The sequence below is a fragment of the Chelonia mydas genome, chromosome 3 (assembly GCF_015237465.2).
Source record: "Chelonia mydas isolate rCheMyd1 chromosome 3, rCheMyd1.pri.v2, whole genome shotgun sequence".
NCBI classification, from domain to species: Eukaryota; Metazoa; Chordata; order Testudines; family Cheloniidae; genus Chelonia; species Chelonia mydas.
Genome location: NC_057851.1, coordinates 177,363,124 through 177,377,946, shown reverse-complemented (window position 1 = coordinate 177,377,946; position 14,823 = coordinate 177,363,124). Strand labels below are relative to the sequence as shown.

The 14,823-nt window shown below is 40.2% G+C and overlaps 1 protein-coding gene across 2 annotated transcripts in view; it reads left to right on the top strand.

The window, feature by feature from the left end:
- STON1 (stonin 1) overlaps window positions 1-10,644 on the top strand; it is a 63,157-nt gene extending 52,513 nt beyond the window's left edge. For both annotated transcript variants that reach the window (XM_037895926.2, XM_037895927.2), the window contains 2 exons: window positions 4,798-5,000; window positions 6,688-10,644. In XM_037895926.2, coding sequence (XP_037751854.1) covers window positions 4,798-5,000; window positions 6,688-6,762 — 278 coding nt within the window. In that variant the 3' untranslated portion in view covers window positions 6,763-10,644. The remainder of the gene's footprint in view (window positions 1-4,797; window positions 5,001-6,687) is intronic.
- Window positions 10,645-14,823: the final 4,179 nt, after the last annotated feature.

Here is a 14,823-nt window from a genome sequence, read left to right as displayed (position 1 = left end):
ATGAGAGAACAAGGAGACAATATTGGCCACTATGATAGGTAGGGCCGTATCAAATTCATGGCTGTGAAAAACATGTCATGGAATGTGAAATCAGACCTCCCCCATGAAATATAGCTACTGGAGGGCAGGGCTGGGGGTGCCCCAGCCAGGGGCTACCGTTCACCGGGCTCCAGCTGCTAGTTTGCTGGGCTGGGTAGGGATAGGACTTCCTCTTCCCCTGCACAGCTGCTCTTCGGGGGAGATCAGACCCACCTCCAGGTCTCTCTCCTAGTTGCAGGAAGCTCTGCATCCTCCCAGCTCTGAAGGCAGAGCAGAAGGTGGCAATCCCACGCCTCCATTTTGGGTCAGGACCCCCCTGGTTAAAAAACTGAAATTTCAGATGTAAAACCTGAAAACGTGAAATTGACCAATTTAAAAACTCTCTGGCCATGAAATTGACCAAAATGGAGTGAATTTGATAGGGCCCCCCTAACAGGCGTTAGTCTCAGCACACTAGTGGCCTAACCGTTGTCAAGTTTTTTATAGGTTTCATGGCAATGGAGAGTTTTAAGCAAGGTTTTGAAAGATGATAATGAGATAGCTTTGTGGGTGTTTATGGGGAGATCCTCCAAAGTGTGAAGGGCAACATGGGAGAAAGCTCAAAAATTTAACAAGTGGGAATTGGGAGCTGGGCAGTTCAGAGGCAGGAGTTGACATCTAAATAGCAAACGAGAGATTAAATATGATGGGAGTATGGGGGAATGGAAACTGAAGGAGGAAGAAGGGAAATAATAGAATGCAAAGGTGAAGGGAACTGATTAACAAGAAAGAATGGACAGTAAGGTGGAAAGCTTGTGGAGAGAATTGAGAGTATTGATGGACTGGGGAGAAATTATTGTTTTTCCTAGTGGGGTACCAGTGTCCAGTTTATCAGTATAACTATTTTGCTAAATCACACAACGAAAATAGTTTTACTTGTCCATATATCAAGTATAGACCAGGCCTAAAATGTTTGATATTGCAGGCCTTCTTCATACTGAGTAGCATGTAGATAAGTTGGTAAGTGCTACTTAGTATTAAGTGCTGCAGAATTAGACCCTTAATTAATTAATTAATTATAAAATGTTATATAAATTATAGATGTCTTTTGTAATACTTTAAATTTCCTCCCATTATTTTGTTGGTCTGATTTTTTTTTTGAGAGAGAGATTTTTAGGAACTAGATATTTTTGTTTAGCACCTACAATTATAGATACAAGACTTTTTTTCCCCTTGCACTATTTATACAACTAATATCTTGTTATGGTATTTGGTAAGGATTAAAGCTGTGCTTTTGTACAGTAAAAATACAAACAAGATGAATGGAAGAATGCCTAAACAAGACACAAAAGAAAGAAAGAATTAGAGAGTTATATGTATTATCTGGTTGGTTGATGGGTATCTGCCTTGATACAAATCTCATTAAAAGAAATCTGAAAAGTTTGAGAGTGGACTTAGCAGTGAATTTCTTGTGCTGCTTCTGGATGGCAGTCCTCAGAATTCTGCACTTAGACAAGATCTAATAATCTAAACCTGGTTTATGCTACATGTGCATTTAGTCAAATAAGGATTGCAAACACAATATCAAGGGGAGCAAAGATACCTTTTAGTAAAAGATTACATATAAAACAACACTTTAAAATATTAATGTATATTTTACAAGGTACAAACAACCAAGGAAAGCACATGCCCTACCAGAGTGATTGCATACCTGCAGTTCTGAACATTTGGCCCAAGGATGTCTTTGCATTCCATGTAATTGGGGTTGGTCCTGCTTGGAGCAGGAGGTTGGACTAGATGACCTCCTGAGGTCTCTTCCAGCCCTAATCTTCTATGATTCTACGTGTATTGGAATGAATCAGCATGGGGGAAAAGCTGTCTGTGGTCAGGATTTTTTCTCAACAGATTATTTTTATAGCAAAAAAGCAAAATAAATTAACCCAAGTAGGGGACGGGACGTAGGAGAGGAGAACAAAGGGAAACCTCCCCAATTTGGGATTCAGCTCAGTCACATGATCTTCATGGTATATCCCAGTCTTCCAGAAGACATTTCCCATCTCCTTCCCCTCTTCTCTCCCAAGCAGCCAATAAATAGCCCATCCCCACAACACCTAAAAAGGGAATGGGCAAGTTGAGTTGAGGATAACTCCTTATTCACCAAAGGACCAGGTTATACCTGCCACACCCCCCACCCCCTGACATACAATGCCTTCAGGAATGGTGGTATCAAAAATTAATATGCATATGCAAGGAAAATAGATATACAAGAAATATTTTGATTAATATTCTTACTTCAAACTGGAGTTAAAATGAGGGAGCGGTAGTTTAACTAGATTTTTCTTTTGGGAAATTTGCAGCTAAGTAGTTTTAATAAAAATACATGTATATACTTTATAGATAAATGTGACTCCTTCAGACCATCAAAATTGGTCAAATATGTGTTATTTTCTAAAAATTATTTTAAGATGTTCTGCTTGCTAGAGACATTATGGGTGGACTTTTCAATTCATTGGGAATTTTACCATTGACTTCAGTGAGTGCAGAGTTAGGCCAGTGCTGAGTGCCTTTGAAAATCCTATTTTATATGCCAAATTTCATGCTGGATTGTGTTCACACCAAACTAAACACCCTGAAAATATGGGCCCATAGTGGAAGTTCTGACTGAGATTTAATTATAGTGTCATAAATATAGATAATGATCTTACTGGTCTCAATAAAAGATTTGGGATAAGAGTTGGTTAACAACAAGGTCTTGAGTAAGACTTCAAGATATCTGAAATATTTCTGAAATACTTTAAAAATGTTACATTTAAGTATATCTGTACTCCATATGACAGTCTAAGGGTGTAAGAACTGATTAATACAAGTAATAGATATTCAAAACTAACAAGAGAGAAACTCTGTTTCCTGATGACTGTGGTTACTTTTAGAAAGTAAAGGTCACTTTATTTCCCCTCCTCCTATTTTATTAAGATAGGTAAATCAGTTTTCATTTACCTTCTCACAATGCATTGATACTGTAGGTAATTGCTTTGACTACTTTCTTTCAAAGGTCCATTTTTACCCTATGAATTGCTGATGATGTTGTGAATGTAAGCACTATGTGTTGATGACATCCACATGACAAATAATGCTAAGCATATAATCTTTTTCTTTACCTTCACATAAATTTGGTTTCATCCTCCCTGTTTAGTGGTTGCCATTGAGAAATGTAAGTTCATAAAGAATAGGCACTTTTATGCTGCAGGTTGACATGTCATTCACTGTAATGGATGAAATCTAAACCTACAGTCCCATTCACAAAGTATGGTCAGTCCTTTTTGTAAAAATGCTTTCCTGCCTGAAGCCAAACTGTGGTTAAAATACACAGTTCCTCTCTAAACTGACACTGCACATGCTTTAACAAGCATTGGGGAGGAAGAAAAGGCAGCACGACCACTTAGTTTGCTCTGAAGACTTTGCAGAGGAAGCTGTGATGTAGAAGATTCTTTTCATTCCAATATTTTGCTTGAACTCACAAAGCAAACTTGCTGATTTCAATGTCTTTGGAAATCTAGCTGTTCATCCTGAAGTGCTTGTGTGCCAATGGAAGGAAAAATGAACTCCCCTGCCTCTCCCAAGTTATTTTAAAAAACTGAATTTATAGGATCCAGAGCCAGATTAAGGCAATTTGGGGCATACTGCAACACATGCCCCTTCCCCACCATGGCTCTACCCCCATGCAGCAGCTGGGGGCCCCATGCAATTGAAAAGAGTCAGAGATGGTGGCATAAGATTCCTCCTCCCCCAGTTTTGGATTTTTGGAGCTCCCCCACATCTTGGAGAGGCCAGGGTAGCAGCAGGTCCCCACACATTTATCTCAGCTGTTGGGGTGTACCTGCTTGGACGGGTGGCGTTCTGTACTTCACTCTTGTCCTCCTGCCACATACATTATATTCTGCTAGGGCAGTGTTGGCAAGTTGCCCAGAGCAGTGGGTCTTAGGCCATGTCTACCCGATAGATACTACAGAAGCATAGTGACAGCGCCATAGCTATGTTGCTGTACACTCGAGCATAGATGCAGACTACAGCAATGGAAAGTGTTTTTCTGCCATTGTAGGAATTCCATGTCCTCCAGCAACTGGGAGCATTCGATCTAGCTGTGTCTACACTGAGCAGTAGGTTGGCATAGCTATGGCGCTCAGGGGTGTGGATTTTTCACACCCCTGAGTGCCATAGCTATGTTGATATAATTTTAAGTGTAGACCAAGCCTCAGAGTTTAACACTCCATTGAGATACATGGGGTAGTTCATCCATCTGAGGGCTATTGTTTCAGACAGTTGGCAGACAGCACAGCATGGTTACACTTGGGTCATATTTTCAAGCTTTTCTTCACACCCATGCGAGATAGAAACTGAATTATTTTAAAAATGAAAGCTGAAATTCTAATGTAATCATTTAAATCCAGGAGCCATGGCCCTAGACACAGGTTTATGGTGTCCATCCAGCTCTCAATGTATGTGGTGACTTTTGTGAAAACTGATTTGAAAAAACTATGATGACTGCTATAGAAATGTGTTGAAATAGGCAGAAAATGATAACCGGTATAATCTTGTGCCTAGATACCAAGTGATTAGGCACTTTATATTAGGCACTTTAGCTAGACAGATGATAGAGTAATCTTGCATTATGTAATAACTACAGTTTACTAAAAGATAGCACTACCATACCCAGTTAACAGATTAACCATGTATTAAAAATGGAGAGAAAATAATGAACTGTGATTTTTCCTTTCAAAGGCCCATATCATCCATACAGTCTGTCTTACAAACTAGAACTTGGATCAGACCAGGAAATACCTTCTGACTGGTATCCATTTGCAACTGTACAGTTTGTCATGCTTGATGCGTGTGCCTCAGGGACTGAAGTAAAATCGCTGGGCATAGAGTGTGATGTTCAGCCCCAGAAACATTTGAACCAGAAAACTTGCTACAACTGCCAGGTATTCTTCACTTCTTTGCTTTCTGCAATCTTTTTGTTCTAATACACCATTTACAAAGTATGTGTAGGGCTCTACTAAATTCACGGCCATGAAAAACACACCATGGACTGTGAAATCAGACCTCCCCTATGAAATGTAGTTTTTGGAGGGGAAGGAGAGGGTGGGTGCCCCAGCCAGGGGCTCCTACCATTCACCAGGCTCCAGCTGCCAGTTCATGGGCTGGGGAGGGACAGGACTTCCACTTCCCCTGCACAGCCACTCTTGCGGGGAGATCAGACCCACCTCTGGTTATCTCCCACAGCTGCAGGAAGCTCTGCAGCTGCCCAGCTCTGAAGGCAGTGCAGAAGTGAGGGTGGCAATCCCGTGCCCACCCTACAACCCCTCCATGCCTCCTTTTTCATTCGGGACCCTCACAATTAAAAAACTGAAATTTCAGATGTAAACATCTAAAAACATGAAATTGACCAAAATGGACAGTGATTTTGGTAAGACCCTGTGATAAATATAAAGAGAAGGATAACCACCTTTCTGTATACAATGCTATAAAATCCCTCCTGGCCAGAGGCAAGACTCTTTCACCTGTAAAGGGTTAAGAAGCTAAGGTAACTTCGCTGGCACCTGACCCAAAATGACCAATGAGGGGACAAGATACTTTCAAATCTGGAGGGCGTGGGGGACAAAGGGTTCTGTCTGTCGGTGTGATGCTTTTGCCGGGAACAGATCAGAAATTCAAGCCTTTCAACTCCTGTTAAGTTAGTAAGTAATCTAGCTAGAAAATGCATTAGATTTTCTTTTGTTTAATAGCTGGTAAAATAAGCTGTGCCGGAGGGAATGTATATTCCTGTTTTTGTGTCTTTTTGTAACTTAAGGTTTTGCCTAGAGGGATTCTCTATGTTTTGAATCTGATTACCCTGTAAGGTATTTACCATCCTGATTTTACAGATGTGATTCTTTTACCTTTTCTTTAATTAAAATTCTCCTTTTAAGAACCTGATTGATTTTTCATTGTTCTTAAGCTCCAAGGGTTTGGGTCTGTGGTCACCTGTACCAATTGGTGAGGATTCTTATCAAGCCTTCCCCACGAAAGGGGGTGTAGGGCTTGGGGGGATATTTTGGGGGAAGATGTCTCCAAGTGGTCTCTTTCCCTGTTCTTTGTTTAAAATGCTTGATGGAGGCAGCATACTGTTCAAGGACAAGGCAAAGTTTGTACCTTGGGGAAGTTTTTAACCTAAGCTGGTAAGAATAAGCTTAGGGGTGTTTCATGCAGGTCCCCACATCTGTACCATAGAGTTCAGAGTGGGGAAGGAACCTTGACAGACCCTTAGCATGTGTGATTTACTTTTGAAGCATATAAGCTTGCATGCATTTTTTTATTGGCTTAATGGCTTTGAACACAGTAATTATTTAATAAAAGAATATCCTTGATCTGAACACATGATTCTTAGAGATGGGGCCCAAACCAGACCTGATAAACCAACTTCCCATTTCCCTACCACACAAATTTTGGGTGTGGTGATTTGAAATTCATTGGATCTTGAGTCCTGTGTTTCAGGCCTCTACCTCTAGGGCTTGATTCTGCACCCACTGAAGTCCATGTCAAAAATCCCATTGACTTCAGTAGTGCATGGTCAGGCTTCTGATACCTAGTCATTTGCTAATGTTGTACATGTATATTTTCTAACCATAGGTTGAAATTGAAAAGAAGTGGATCAGGCTTGATGGAGAAGACCCAGATAAGGCTAGCACCTGCCTAATGCAGTAAAAGGAGACGAGGCACTTGTAATACATGGATACGTGTTCTTTAAATATGAAAACAATGGAGGAAAATGTTAGTGGGAATTAATTTCCATAGTAAATATTTGTTATTGTAAGAAAAAATGCAATGATCTAGTGCAGGGGTCTCAAATATGTGGCCTGCAGAATTATTTCCTGTGGCCCACTATAGGCGCCAACTCCACCGGCAGCCAAGTTCCCCTCCCGCACGCATCTCCTCCCCCCACCCCCTGAGCGCACCGTGTCCGCGCTCCTCCACCTACCTCCCAGTGCTTCCTGCCGCCAAACAGCTGTTTGGACTTTCCAGGAGGGAGGGGGGAGGAGTGGGGACATGACACGCTCGGGGCGGAGGCGGAGAAGAGGCAGGGATTTGGGGAAGGGGTTGGAATGGGGGTGGGGTGAGAAGAGGCCTCATGGAAGGTGTGGAGTGGGGGCGGGGCCGGGGGCAGAGCGGGGGGCTTTAACCGAAGTAATTGTAAAAGTAAATGCGTGTTTTGTCATTTGAGTGAGGTGCATTACTGAATGTTTATATTTTGTTAAAATCCCTCTTCGCATTACAGTTTTAAAAAAGTTAATACATTGACTTTTAATAGCATACTATATTACTCTTCATTTTTTTCATTTTTGACTATACTTTTGTATCATTGTATGAAAAGGTTTCAGTGATGCAGCCCTCGGGCCAATGTACTAGTCCTCATGTGGCCCTCGTAGTGATTTGAGTTTGAGATCCCTGATCTAGTGTATAATAAATGCAGCAGTTGAAAATCCACTGTTCACAATTTTTGTAATGCTTCTGGGTCTGATATTGCAAATTGTTAGTCATTTAATCAGCCTTAACTCAAGTGTGCAGCCCAGTATGGGATTACTGGTGTGAGTAAGCACTGATTGTACAGTTGTAAGTTTGCAGGACTGAGCCCTTAGTGTACAGATTGTAATATATTTATCTGCAAAGTACCTATTACTTGTGAACGGTCTCATGCTCCAAGTTGAGAACTAATGTTACTATTCTAAAAAATTGTCTGTTTGCCATATCAATATTTAACAATAAAAACATCCAAAATACTTATGGCACAAACCAGCACCTGGGTAGGGTACAGCAGGATCAATTGCACATTTGAGTGTAGTTTGTAAATATGATATGTTCGTCTCCATGTTTGTGAACAGCACAAGCATACGCTTATTTCCCATTAAGAGTTTCCACATAATGTAGAGTGAGAGAACTTCCTCAGGAATAAAACTCCTAATTCTCTCCCTCCAGGGGCTGTAAATGTTGCTCTCACTGTTTCCTCTAGGATTGTTCAATGCAAAGTCTCAGACAGTCTTGATTGAAATTCCCATGCCAAGGTGAGGCTAATCTATTTCAGTGCCTCGGAGAGTGAACAGGACCTGACCCTCAGCTGACATAAATCAGCGTAGCTCCATTAAGTTCAATGCAGCTTTGCCAATTTACACCAGTTGACCTCTGGCCTTATGAGTTATAAAGGTGGCTAATCACTACCCGTTGTTTTTTGTGGATGTCTTTCAAGACTCAAGTTCCAGATGTTGGTTTGAAACTAGAGCCTGTATGGCATCACTGCCTTGAACTGTAAGGTACAGGGGAAAGTAAACATACAGGGAAAGTAAGACTTTTTCTTACATTGCCATCTATAAAGGAATTGGCTACAGAAGAAAATTGATGGTTATATTTATATACCAGGCTTTAGGGATTTATATCCTTCAGGAATTTTGTGGTTTTTAATCAGAATTTTTTTTGGTCTGGCTTTATTTTGTTATGATCAAAGTTCTGATTTTTTAAGGCTTAATTGTTTTAAAATGTCCATTGAAACTACCTGGGTTCATATGTGGTTTGACTTAGTGCTTGGGGCTGGAGGGAATACACACTAGGGACCACTGGTATAATCATACATGATGATCAGTGTTTACTCAACAGTTGCTCAGGACTGGAAGCACAAGTCATCACTGATTATGTTGACAGAATTGTATGGGGAAGCTAGCACAGCATGTCTGCCTTATGCTCGGCTCTAGCTAATGCTATAGGCACTTAAACTCATCCAACTACATTGTTCACTTAAAATGTCAACATTTAATAACATTACCACAGAGCAATTACTGTTGCTCCTTTGCCAAGTGGAAGCAGAATTTTGAGATCTTGCAGGTCAGTTTTACATTTGGAGCAGAAATCACTGATGCAGAGTAGGGTATTTTCTTAGTGTAATTCAGCTGCGACACAACACCATCCAAGATCGCCTGGCCACAGCCATCCCATCACCCATGGGGAAGGTTGCCATAAACTCTGTCATTTCCGGAACCAACAGCCAACTGCGACCGGACATCGTCATCACCAACAAAGACTGGAAGAAGATCATCATGGTGGATATCACAGTGCCATTTGAGAACAGGGCCCTAGCCTTCCACGATGCCCGAGCTCAAAAAGTAGAGAAATATATCCTTCTGGCCAAAACCTTGAGAGCTAAGGGTTACCAAGTCCAGACAAATGCACTGATCGTTGGAGCCTTAGGCGCATGCAACCCCAGTAATGAGCAAGTGCTGCGAGAATGCAGAATCGGTCAACCCTACGCTCGGCTGATGCGGCAACTCATGGTGTCAGACACCATCAGGTGGTCGAGGGATATCTACAAAGAACACATCACTGGACATCGGCAATACCAGGAGGGATGAGCTGGAGTGCCGATGAGAAGCACAGTCAGGAAAGTAACAAACACTTTCCTTCATGGATTGCGTTTTCTAAATGGACAACCAACTTAATTCTCAATTACTGAGTGACAGTCTCCCCTCATTGATATATTTTGCTTTCCACAACCAAATCTCTGTACAACTTTTCATGAGTGATCTACTCAAGTATTCGGATTCTAATATCTAAACTGTACTGTTAAATCTATTCACCTAAATTTGGGTTATTGCTGATTATGTACTCTATGTATCATATGACTTTAAAAACAAACTTTATATTTGTGGATAATCTAAGCACTATACCCAGATGTACAAACACTTTTCCCAACCTATGTATTATATATATTTTTTTAACATTAGCTTAATAAAATTTTTAGATCTGTTTATTTACAACAGGTACACAAGTTCTGTTTTCTCAAACAGCTGGTAACAAGCTGGATTTCTTCTCACAGCATTATTATGTGTGATGAGCACTTGACATACAGTAGTTATGTGCTCAGTCAAACTTCCATTGAAGTCAGTGGAAATCTTTGACAAAATGGGAGTTGGATCTGGGTCTCTAACAATAAAGAGAAACAAATATTAGTAGTTATGGACAAAAATGCATAGCAGAAAATTCTTGGTGCTTGTAAATAAACATCCTACAATGCTTGTGTGGTTCATCTAGGAAAGAGAACAAGAGAGGAAACTGATTGTTACTGGATATCCATTTAGAAACCCGTAATGATTGTGGATAGTTCTCTAGCTGCCATTTCTATTGCCCTTCTGTAGAGAGCAATTTGATAATGCATTCCATTAATTGTTGTGCCAAGCTGCTGTGTTTCTAGATTATGAAACACTAAGTGTACAAAGCTGAAAAAAAAAATGCTTTCAAGTGTTCCTTTTAGTTAAGCCTACTTGATATGACATAATACTCAATTACAGTACCAGTTTCCATATATCTGTTTTAACTGTATTTGTCTTTGCTGACCAACAGTTCTAACTAATTGCTGACATTAGTAATATTCAGCTATCATTTTGATCATTTATAAATAACTTTGAATCAATATTATGCTTAATTCAAAATATCATTTTGTTCAGTCAATATAAGTACAAAACAAATCAAGCTGATAATCTTGTAACAAAACATTGTACACAGCATATTGATATTTTAAAATTAAAGTTGTATTTCAAACTATAATTTTTTTTCTTTTCCTTTATTGAATATTTTTATCAAGGTGATTTTATATTTAATAGAATTAAAATTAACAGTTTTCTTTATCAATATGTATAGCACTTCACCATTAAGAGATTTCACTCTGTATGAATGAGTATAAGGCCATTCTGCCTAAATTTTAAATACCGCTAGGTAAACTGGATCACTGGGTAGCTGGACTTTTAGCACAATATGCTAAAAATAAGACTACCATGGCTCCTTCTATCCAACATTTCCTCCAAATTCTCTAAGATACTTGAATGTAACCTAATGAACACACAATTCCTAAAATACTGACAAGTTATATGGACAGCACGGAATGAATAGTTACTGCCTACCAGTACCACCATGTGGAAATGTGTGAATATTCAGAGATTTGAAGAATTGGATTAACAAAACAAACACCAGGGGCTAATTTTACTCCTGTCAAAGAGGTCATCAGTGTTAATGGTGTAACTGAATAGAACTCCCAAGGTGAATTTAGCTCCTAGAGAAGAAAGTTTCTGGACGATATAATTAAATAATTCAGCCAACTAAAACCAGGGATTAATTTTCCTAAGAAACATGTAACAGTCTATACCTGCAAATCAGACACCCAATTAGACAGTTTCCCCACTATCCTACAGGAACTATCCCTGGGAGAATTTCCTGAAGATTGAAACTATTTGTATATTCATCATAGTTGTTATGCTATCCTATGTCCTGTATTATTGAAATTAGTAGAACATTCTCTGAAATACTGAGAAATGTAGTTAGCATCCACAGTGCTAATTAAATTAAACCCAGTGAATCACTACATATTAAACTATCTTGAGATCAAATAAATATTGTCTCATTCCCTTATACCTTTACTATACCTAAGTCAACTCCAGAGAACATAACCATTGGTAATTCTCCATCAAAGTGTTAGATGAGTCACCGTAACTCAGTTTAGCAGCACATGTGCTCATTAAAAATTTAGAATTTTTTTTGACATGCTTCTAAGTCCTTAGGGTGGCAGCCAGTCTGTTCAATGAAGTCTTCCTGCTGCTGTTTTGGAGACCTCAGTAGAATGTGCATGTTAGGATATAGATATTCAGGCCTGTCTGTAAAGGCCTGTACTTTAAGAATTTAGGGGTATTCTTATCACTTGGCTAGTTCTAGAGGTATAAAAGAAAGAATCAAAATCACTGTCTGTTGGTGTAAGGGCCTTCTCTTACTGTGACAGTTTGAGGCCCTGTTCTTAGGCTAAGGCCTTTGGCTAAGCAGCAGAGGCAGCCATAAGCCAGGAAGCGAACAGTCACATCCTCACATTCCAAACTAGTCACATTGAAAGAAGGTGCTATTGGGCTGTTAGGAATACAATCCTGTCCTGAATACAATCCTGTCCTGATAATTCCTATCACCTCCAGAGAAAGGGAAGTGCCTAGAAAATGTAAAAGGAAACTTAGTTTGATAGCATCCTGTCTGGCAAGAACTCACTTATCAATAGCTGGGATGTGAAATCCTCACTTCTGTATTGTTTTGTCATTAGAGTTCCCACTTTGCTATTGTTTGTCTGTATAATCTCTGTCTGGTTCTGTGATTGTTTGTGTCTGCTGTATAATTAATTTTGCTGGGTGTAATCTAATTAAGGTGGTGGGATATAATTGGTTAGCTAATCATGTTACAATATGTTAGGATTGGTTAGTTAAATTTCAGTAGAATGATTGGTTAAGGTATAGCTAAGAATATTACTATATAAATTAGGGGCAAACAGGAAGTAAGTTGGGATTCGAAAATAAGGAAAAAGGAACTTGTATTTAAGCTTGCTGGAAGTTCACCCCAATAAACATCGAATTGTTTGCACCTTCGGACTTCGGGTATTGTTGCTCTCTGTTCATGCGAGAAGGACCAGGGAAGTGGGAGAGTGAAGGAATAAGCTCACTAACAGTGCACGTAACAGGTACATTGTTTTCTGGGGCCAAAGCTCGTGCTAAGCATAAGCAGACTAAGTAAATGCAGCTCAAGAGGGCCCCCTATTCACTTATTGTTGTGTGGGGCCCCCCCAGAATATTCCTACTTGTGGTCCCCAATGGGCTAGCACCAGCACTGTCTGGGGCAGTTTATTCAGCATGACTCCCTCTGAAAAAGCTGCTATTACTATTCATCGTTTATATGCATTACGGTAGAGCTTGGGGCTGCAATGTTCCAAGAGCTGTACAAGTATACAATTTATGTTTATGTAATGTGGGCTACTTATAAATCTCTGTGAGCTATATGATAAATGAGGTGTGGGGAAAAGTGAGCTATGAAATTGCTTGAATACAAATAAACAGGTTAAACTATTTATTTTTGGAACACTTTTCTGGTGCAAGCTGTACCATTATTTTACATTCTACTTTTTTTTTCCAGCAGCACTGTGAAATTTATTGCAATAATAAACATGACATGTTGTCATCAAGGCTGATTCCCTACTCTGGCACTTTGAGTGCAGAAGGTAGGGGCCCGCAAGGATTCTAAAAATTAATACTGGCTACTCCAGGCTTGTAGTAAACGCCCAAGGTTACAGCTTCTCTCTGACCTTGGATGGGTAGATGCAGCCACCACTCAAGTGGAAAAAAAAAAACCCAACCAAAAAACCATTAAAGCCAGGAAGGCACACTTGGGAATTCCTCCCTGTAGGGTACCCTCAAGCCCTTTCACACACCTGCTCTGGGGAATAGCTGAGAAAGAAAACAAAGGAAATCAGCTGTTGCCACCAGCTAATTAAACTAAAATGTTTGTGCATGTTGGACACAAATCCTAATCCTGTTTCTAAAAAAGGTAAATTTTATTAAAAACAAAAAGAAAGAAACTACATCTGGAACTTAGGCTATTGCTAGATTTAAAAAGAGCAAATATAATAATTAAGCATCAAGAATGGTTTTCTTGAGGTCCAACTTAGTGGTTACAAGCAAAACAAAAGCATCTGGGGGTTGGCACAGAGAAGTCCATAAGCCATAAAGAAATAAAAGAGAGAAAGCTAATCACGTCTTCCTAGACATTTCCTAATCTATTTACATATCTGGGGTTTCAAATGAGTAGTTTCTAGGTATGATTTAATGACTTTTCATACCTGGTGCAAGCTCTTACAGCATAGTCCAGCCCTGTCCCTGCTCTCCAGGAGAAGAACCACACAGACAAAAGTTCTAGCCTTCCCATTGGCTCTTTTGGCCAGGTGCCCACTCACTTCCTTTTATCTATGCATGCAGTCAGACTAACTTTTTACAGATAAAGCAAGTAGGTATAAAATCCCTCTTGGTAGCTGTTCTCTAACTTGCTGGCTGGGTATCCATAAAAAGGAGCAACTCCCCGCCCTTCATTTATCACACGCCCCCCATATCACAGACAGTGCTGGCCAGCCTGGTTCAGGTCAGGTCCACACAAGCTAGGATTTCTTCCTGGAGGTTTAGGAAACGGAGTTAATAAGATACATGCACCTCTAATTTTACTACTAATTAGATGAAGAACTATAGTATTTTTCACATTTCAAGGACTACAATGACTTAGAATACAGGACATTTTTAACTGGCTGATTCTGGGAAACCTTCCTGGGAGAGTGTGTCAGCCACTTTGTTAGACGCTCCTGAAATGTGCTGCAGAGCTAAACTCCACCACAATAAGTTTTTTGTTAATCTCTTTGACTGCATGAAGCCACTTCAGTGAGGCATGCAGGTGGAAATGCTGTCCCCAAATATATGGGCGTAGGTTCTTCAGAGCATATACCATTGTGTAACATTCTTTTTCTGAGACTGACCAGTGGCTTTTCCTCTCAGAAAGTTTTGCTGAGACACATGACAGGATGGACTTGTTGATCTGGTCCTTCCTGCATTAAAACTGCTCCTACACCATGGTCAGACTCATCTGTGGTTATGACAGAAGGTTGGTCAAAGTCTGGGGCTCTTAGTACAGGGTCATACGTAAGGGCTGCCTTAGGCTGATCAAAGGCTTTTTGATGCTTTTCAGGCCACTGAACTGCATTTGGCTGTGTTTTCCTGGTTAGGTCTGTCAGTGGGGTGGCAATTTGGCTGTAGTGTGGTACAAATCGTCGGTAACACCCAGCCAAGCCCAAGAAGGATTGGACTTGCTTCTTTGACTTAGGGACAGGCCAATTTTGGATACCATTTACTTTAGCCTGTAGGGGGCTGAGAGTTCCTTTACCCA